At 36.4% G+C, this 8476-nt stretch overlaps 2 protein-coding genes and 1 long non-coding RNA gene across 12 annotated transcripts in view; 1 reads left to right on the top strand and 2 right to left on the bottom strand.

The window, feature by feature from the left end:
• Positions 1-11: 11 nt before the first annotated feature.
• On the bottom strand, positions 12-1169 carry Dnapol-delta (DNA polymerase delta). The gene is made up of 4 exons (XM_070305298.1): positions 1022-1169; positions 523-625; positions 150-261; positions 12-67 (listed from the first exon to the last, which is right to left on the bottom strand). The coding sequence occupies exons 1-4, from the start codon at positions 1084-1086 to the stop codon at positions 12-14; spliced, it is 336 nt and encodes a 111-aa protein (XP_070161399.1). The 5' UTR covers positions 1087-1169.
• Positions 1170-1635: 466 nt separating this feature from the next.
• Positions 1636-8476, top strand: part of LOC138938140 (uncharacterized) — a 55383-nt gene continuing 48542 nt past the window's right edge. The window contains exons 1-2 of the long non-coding RNA XR_011447649.1: positions 1636-1685; positions 2386-2480. This is a non-coding gene — a long non-coding RNA (uncharacterized lncRNA). The remainder of the gene's footprint in view (positions 1686-2385; positions 2481-8476) is intronic.
• Ten-a (tenascin accessory) overlaps positions 2233-8476 on the bottom strand; it is a 422894-nt gene continuing 416650 nt past the window's right edge. For 6 of the 10 annotated variants that reach the window (XM_070304904.1, XM_070304905.1, XM_070304906.1 and 3 more), the window contains 2 exons: positions 8138-8321; positions 2233-8061 (listed from right to left, as the gene is read on the bottom strand). In XM_070304904.1, the coding sequence (XP_070161005.1) occupies positions 7100-8061; positions 8138-8321 (1146 nt within the window). In that variant the 3' untranslated portion in view covers positions 2233-7099. The remainder of the gene's footprint in view (positions 8062-8137; positions 8322-8476) is intronic. The other 4 variants (XM_070304912.1, XM_070304911.1, XM_070304913.1 and 1 more) reach the window with 1 other exon arrangement.

Here is an 8476-nt window from a genome sequence, read left to right as displayed (position 1 = left end):
AAGCAGTGGTATCAACGCAGAGTACTAGGTCCCACTTTACTTCCCGGCATTCCAGGTAATGGTTTACCTATATATTAATTTATATTTTTAAATAATAAAACTGTTTTCTTATCTTTAATAAATAAATATCTTGAAAATAGAGTTATTACCTATATAATGATCAATTTCTATTTGTTGGAATGTTAATGTATCAGTTTGTGGATTCAAAGATGGTGGAGAAGTTCTGCTCCACTTTACAGATATGTTTTCTTGTTCAGGTCCCTGTAATACATAAAAAGAAAGTAATTAATAAATGATAAATAAATATAGTAAATAATTTTTCTCTCTGTACATATTTGAATAAATTATATAATACAATATATATTGTATAAATTTTGCAATCAAAAAGTGCTCAGAAAATATGTATTATTCTGGGTATATATACTGGTTTATAATTGTTAAGTATAGCTTATTTTATTAGTTTATAATTGTTAATAGAATAGAAATAAATTGTGTACTATCATAAATATAATTAAATCGTACCTCTCCATGTTCTTCTGTTATATCTGGAAAAAAATCATCATCTTCATAATCCATAGTAGCTAATTCTGCTTCGAATGAACTAGGTTTCTCCTCATCATCATCTCTGTTTATGTATAATGTATATGATAAGATCAATATATACAAATGTTTTAGAATCCTCTTTATCAAGTACAAAAAATTTCATATAAAGATGATTTAATATTAAAGTTATTCAAAACTGAGGAAGATACAATTTTTTAAATAATACATATAAATTGCATGCAACAAACAGTAATAAAAATTTATTGAAAATATGTAATAAGGATATAAATATTTATTTAAATTTATTAAACATCTAGAGATAATGGTTTAATCCAAAATTATAATAAGTATAAGATATAATATATATCATATTAAATTATATATATTCTGTTAGAAATATAATAGAAACAAAAAGAGATTAAGAGGTTAATAAATGTGATAGATACAACATAACAATTCAAAATAACAAACTAATCACCTAAATCTGGCCTTTTTGACTGCGCCTTTAGGCGCTGAAAATGGTTTTCGACTTATTTTACTCATATTTCTTTTTGTAAAATGTAATATTTATAATATTTATGGGAAAAAATAAGGAACTGTAAAGTTTTTCAATCATAAGAACTAAGAAAGGCGGGAACAACTACTGACAATAAAGGTGCGTTCAGAAATCCTATCCGTAAGGTAGAAGAGCATTTATTTGACCAATCAGGACAAAGAAATCTTTGCTCTTTTTGTCCTGATTGGTTACTTAACGCTATTTTACTCTCCGAATAGAATTTCTAAACGCGCTTTAATGATGACCCAATTAATCGGCAAATAGAAACTCCCTATGCGTTTGTGATCAGTTTTTATAAATTTAGAGTCACATTTATTTGTAATGCCATTTATGTAATGTCATTCTTATCGAAATTTTACTTAAAATTTCTGTTTAAGTATCAATTATGCATTTCAATGTGCAGTCCACTTGGCGCTAAAAGTGCTTCGTTTGATTGACCAATCAAAACAGAGAAAATTTTGGCACCTTTATTCTGATTGGTTAGAGATGTTACGCGCGGTATTGCGCTAACTTCCTTTCCTTCTTTGCGCGAGGCCATCATAGTGTAAAGAAGCAGAAATTGCGAGCTTCGATAATATCCATACAGGTAAGTCGACAAAGAAATAATCGAGTTAAATAAAAACAATTACTCGCAATAGTATAGTTTTCTGAATAAGATGTTTAAGTTATTTAATAATTTTATGGCATATATCTCGATATTTATCAAGAATCGAACATCGAATGATTTCGGATCAGGCAATCAGGCATTATATTCTTTTATATCCTAACGGGATCTTTTAAATATATTTATATATATATATATATATATATATATATATATATATATATATATATATATATATATATATATATATATGAGTTGATACATTTATACATTTATGTACATGACAAGAGTTCATACTGTATCTAATATCGTTCTTATTGAACTTTTACTTAAAAATGTTGCTTAGGAATCGGTTGTAAATATTTTATTCTAATTAAAAATTGAACAAATTTAATTCAAATAAAATAAAATATTTATATTACATATTTGTAAATGTATTATTTTGATAAATAAATTTTTCTTACATGAATATTTTTATATATTCAATTCATTTATTTTCATATATTCCTTTATATTTAATTCATTCTTTCGTCATCCAAATGTTATATATCCAATATCCTATATTTATACAATACATCCAAATGTTTTTAACAATGCAATTTAATTCTATTTTATTATGTCAAAATAGTCATTTATTTATTTAATATTTAATAAATAAAAAATAAAATTATTTATGTTTCAGTTCAACATGCGATCAACGTATTTTCAATACTTGGCTACGAAGAAGATTGAAGGCGAATCGTTTGACAAAGTGACCTATTCAAGAAGACATCGAGGGTAAGTCAGAAGTGAATGACAAGTTCGAAAAACATTTTTCCGATTTTTATTATCATATATAGATCATATATTTTTTGAAAACACTTAATATATTTTACTTAAGATAGTAATATTGTAAGTTTATTGGACATGCTGGTTGGATCGTAACGCTGTCTACCGCGTGGCAATGATTTAAGTGAAAAATTCATAAATTACTCACTTCCGATGCTTCTCTATGATGATCATCGAATAAGAATGTGTTTTCTATACGCGGGATAGGGAAGGAGGGCGCAAGGACGAAAAAATACATTTATAAAAATTACTCGTGATCATCATAACATTTTTGTTTACTGTTTGAACGGGACTTCGTCAAATGGCAGAGATAAATTCTTCCTCTTTTTCCTTTTTTTCTTTTTGTTCTTTTCCTACTTCTGTAAGATGGAGCATCTTACATGAAATCGATCGCCTTGTCGATGCAATATGAAATATTGACGTAGTGATAATTCAACGTACACGATGCGCGTTGATTTACCTGTTTATTTACTGTTTATTTTTATATCTATTTTTTTCTCTCCATATCTTCTAAGTTATCACTAAACGGCTGCGGCATTCGTGTGTTTGTGGCGTGTGTTGTACCTTTGTGTATGTGTGAATGCATCATATATATGTTCTGTATTGATGTATACATGTATAGTATGCAAATGGATCTAGCTGCTGGGAGACAGGGCTGAGCGCAGTTTCAGGCAGGTTCCATCCAATTACAGATATATTATATCATAGCAAACATCGTGACTATTTACAATAAATATACAATTGATTACGTTATATAAATAAAATATATATAATATCGTATCGTTAGGTTTAGGTTTACAGCAACACGTGACAGTAAACAATTAGATCAGCGGCAAAGTAGCATAATCTATCTAGGGTAGTGGTCGTAGTAGCATTAGCGTGGCTGACTCTTTTTCTTTTTTTTTTGCGCTTGTTCACTCTTCAATATCTCTCACTTTTATGCTCTCTTTCTCTCTTTCTTTCGTTCTCCCTTTCTCTCTATCAATTGTCACATTAATTTCCGTCATGATTTTCGATTACATTTTCCTCTTTCTTCGGCGTGTAAGCTCGCTCGAGCCCGAAATCGCGCATCTCGAGAACCAATTGCGCCGCAATGCACGAATCGGCGGTTGCTGCTATAATTGGCCACTCTAACTCCTCTCTCATATATATATATATATATATATTTATTTATTTATATTTATTTATTTCATATAATTATTATTTCTTCGCGCATTCTACTTCGTTTTTCTTTTTAATTTAGAGAAGTACGCGGAATTGTCGCGGTCCCCCGTGACCGCCCGCGGGGGACGAACGAATCTGGAACGAGATCGCACAAACGAGAGATAAAACTTCACGGAAGTTAGAGGATGAATTTTTTTCCTAATATTATAATCGCGTAAAACGGTCGGGCCTCGATTCAAATTTAGGGACCCAGCCCGTACACATCCATGACTGACCCCCGCTCATTAATTTGACACGTGATATTTAAAAATAGTCGATTCTTCTTGAACGCATATCGTTGCCGAATCCAACGGCGAATAACGATTGAAGATCAAGAGTGTATAGGATAGTGAAAAGCAAGTGTGAGAGACTGGCTGGCCAGGAAGGGACAATGAGTGTTTAGATGTCCACGAATGTCGAAGCACTCCTATTTCGCTTGTCCAGAGACAGGCAAAATCCTCAGAAAATTGACGAAACTTATCTTTATCTTATCAAAATAAGAAGCGATAATTGGCTCATCGTTATAATTGATTGTTAATATAATATAGCTAAGAATTTTATTATTGAAGTCAGCGCATTCTCAGTTAATAATTCATAATTAAAACAAAAGCGATTGCATGTAAAGAATCAAATACAAAATTTAAAATAAATTTTTCACAATGAATATTTTCAAGATGAATGTTTTCTAGAGATGAATAAAGTGAAATAGAGAAATAGAGTATTGGTTCCGACTATGTTAGATAAGCGAGGGAGGAATGCAGCTCGACGATCGAGCTTGTTCGCGCCGCCGTTCGCGAGAAAACGCGATAATGAACACGCGCAGAGAGAGCTTAACGTGCGCGATTTCACGAATTCCATTTTGCGCGTCGTTACGCGCGTTCGCGCGTGCGACGAGAACGTGAAATGTACAAAAAAGATCGTCCTTGCGATCTCGATGGCACGAGCGCGCGCGCGTTTTTCCGATGGCAACTCGTTTTGGACCGCGATGTTGAGGATCGTCCAAACAGCAAAATACTTAAAAGGAGCAGAAAAGACGCACTAACATTTCGAACATTCTTTGGGCATCTTTTAGACGTCTTTTAAAATTTTGCATTGATTGGATAGTATAGGTCTAAACACTCGCTCGAGTTAAAAATACGTTTTACGAAGCTTTCCTATATATGTATATGTATATATATATATATATATTTATATATATATACTTTTTTTATACATTCAGCATATAGATAACGTTTTTTTTATCTTTCATCTATTCAGACAGCAATGTCGTTGTGCCACTAACTATCCATAAACGGCACCGTTTCTAAAGCCGCAAAATATCAATGGCAAGTACGAACGTTCATGGAGACGCGAGCAAACAATACGCGCGATGGATCGATAGATCCGGGATTTTTACAGGACAAAGGTGAAAAAGGAGAAGAATCATTGAAAAATGGTAATGAGAGGAATTTCCGATGCTAAATAAGTGGTTCAATGCACTTATATAGGCTTTGTGCGCGGGCGATCAGCGCACACATATATACATACATGCGCGCGTACATACATACACACACACACATACAGGCGAAACAATCGGTACTTCGCGGGCAGTAATTTTGGATACACATAATTAGAGTACTCTCGATTAGGGAACATAGTTTACGTTCGTTACGTTCATATCCAGCAAGCACAAATATGCGATATTGTATTACATATTATTTACCGATAAAATCTGAGTTTATCCTTCTTCCATATTTTCTTTGTTTCTGGATTATACGCAGACATCATACGGCACACCTGGCGCTCCTTTTTTCGCGAATTATAAGGGATACCCACCGTCGATCCCGAGCGACTATTTCCCTGCGTGCACAATAATGCGATATAAATCACCGATCGGTGACAATCGGGAATACTTATACGCTACGGATAGGATACATCCACATGTTAAAAATACGTTTAGTCTCGCTATTGGTATCCGACGTTCTCATACACACTCATTATCGCAGTCATCATTTTACTTCGATATCCTCTCAAATCTCTCTTTCTCTTTCATTCTCTCATTTTCTCTATCGCCGTACAAGAAAAGCACCACTTTATAATACAAATTCGTCTCATTCTTAACTGTCTAAAGCCGCGAACGGAATTCAAGCTCGAGACCGCGCGATCGAGTCCGCACGATCGCCGTTTCTCGTCCTCTTTTAGGACACTGAGAGGGGATCGTCTCTCTTCCGATTTCTTTTCCTCGGTTCTTTTTTCCTCTTCATCGGGACCATTCATTGTTGAGACACATTCCGCCCGCATTGTTCGCGCTCGCTGCCGCTTTCCAGCGATCGCAATCTGCCGTCTACTTCCATTATCTATCATATTTTTTCTAAGTCCGACGTTAAAATACCGCAGATTTAATGGACCCGATCGGGCAAACATACACGTAGCTTGTTCACATCATTGTTAACGTCAATAGTATCGATCTGATTCATATTTCCCTCGCATTTATTCTACACCGAAAAAGATTGCTACGTCAACGTAAAGCTATGTATTGACTAGTTTCTCTCACTCGAGTCGCTCTCAACAACGAATGGCCTGTTTCCCGATTTTTTCTCTATCTTCACTCTTCGCGATATACCTATATTTACCTTGTATCGATGCGGTGTACCGTTGTGCAATTTGCATGCACGATACCACGTTCCGCCGTCGTTTACTTAGGCCTCGAGCGCAAGCTCAACGAGCTTGCCGGCCTTGCGAACATAGCTAAGAAATGGCAGATCATGTAATTTAATTCAGACCTGCGAGCTAGCAACGAGCTCTAGCTGCATCCACGTTGCGCTAAACCTGCAGAAGGATCTCGCAATGTTTTTACTCCCTTCCAGCTTACATACACATACACAATCAGTATTCCGGTATATATCCGGTTATCCTTTTTCCCGGTTATCCTGCCGTCGCTTATAAGGCTTTCGCGGATCTGCCAATTGCGGATCGGTCGCGCAGCTGGTCCGTGGAGCGAATGCTTGGTGAAATTCGCGTTCCTCCGCGTGTGCTTAACGCTCTTATACACTATATAGCCTATATCTCGCGCGCAGTGTATATATATTTATAATATATATAATATAATATTATAGTGTTTTTGGCATCTTTGAAATACACAAATAGACTTTGGTATAAAACTTTTTGATAGTGTTCAGTGCACGTTTATATATGCGCATGCATATATATGGACGCTGCGCATTATAGCGACTCGCACGATTCTTTTACCCTCTCGTCAATTTTCATTTCTTTCTCTTTCTTTTTTTCTGTGATGTCACTCACACGAAAGTTCCTATGGTTTCGATACTGGACAATGTTCCTGCGGGAGAGGGACGATACGACTGTGTCTTGAATACGGTATCGCTCTAGCACATCTTGTCCAACCACCAGAATTTACAGGACGGCGCGCCTCTCCTCCTGCGTCGTTTCTTACTCGACTGATCGACGATCTTCTTTACAAATCTGATATTATAAGGATCTTCCGCGAGCTCGGGATATTGCTGTGCGTCGTGTATGTATTCGCCCTCGTAATTAGACGCGAGGCCAACCTTTATTATCTCATCCTGCTCGGCGACCATCCATTCAACCGAGGTAGGAATATTTGCCTTGAGTGCCTCGCGTTCCCGATGCCACGCTTTCCTGATAGCGGTTGCCTTCGCGTGATGCAATAGTCTCTGTTTTTCTTTCTCTGCCGTAGTGCCATAACGGAGATTCACCACGTAGCTGGCGCCGTGTATTTTCACATCGATAAGCGAGCTGCTGCCGCTGCCGTTCTCGTTCTCATGAAAAGTCGTATTTACCTGACCGCCCAATCGTTTCAACTGACCGCGATCCTCACTCGCCCGCCAGGTTTCTTCTTTAACGAAGTAGAAAGCGTCCTGTTGTGCACTGTGCACGACGAATGTGAATGGCAGGAAGTACGAGCGATTAAATACAGATGTGAATACGTCGCCGTAAATAGCGTTAGCACTTGGTACGCTGGATACCACCGCCTGACCATCGGCAGTCCTTGATACCAGGATACCCTTGCCGAATGGAGGATCGGATGCTGCACCGAGACGACTAGGTATCAGTTCACTGGTATCCTTCTTCAGAGCCGAACGCGGCGGTGCCGATAGGCTTACTGCGTCACCTGAATGTCTCTGGGCGATATATGCGAGGAAACCGGATTGGACACCTAGATTGCGCGTTCTTTTCTTTTTACCGAATATGGAGGTATCCGGGCCGAGCGCTTGTGGTACAAGACTATCTGGCAGCTCGTCCGGGAATAATTGCGGTGCCAAACTCTTCAAATCATATCCGAGATGCGACAACCATGATATGTGATCTGAAAAATATAAAAATATGTACGATATGAAGTACATATTAATGTAAATTGATTCATATTGTCAGTGTGGATTTACCAGTTGGTTGACTCGGTCTGTCCGTATGTCTGACATCGATAGGGTCGTTTCCGTTAAATCTATAAAGATGTAAATGTGTCGGCTTGTTTATGCGATCCAAAACATTCTCCCAGAGCGGTGACATCCACTGGCCTATCAGCGGATCGTAAACTTTTCCGTTTGGCATATGAACCAGAGATGTGACCTATAAATCAATTATACGTTAAAACATGAAATGCAGCAAACGAAACTTTAGATACTATTTATATTCAATTTTGAAATTATCGATTTTTCAATGTATATATGTGGGTGTTAAATTTTATCATCTTTTTGTCATATTTTATTTTATTAGAATATTTC

Source organism: Polyergus mexicanus, unplaced genomic scaffold (assembly GCF_030449975.1).
Source record: "Polyergus mexicanus isolate NDT 795.1 unplaced genomic scaffold, iyPolMexi1.0 SCAF_12, whole genome shotgun sequence".
Classification (NCBI taxonomy): Eukaryota; Metazoa; Arthropoda; class Insecta; order Hymenoptera; family Formicidae; genus Polyergus; species Polyergus mexicanus.
Note: the sequence above shows the minus strand (reverse complement) of the source record. Positions and strands in the feature narration are given on the sequence as shown.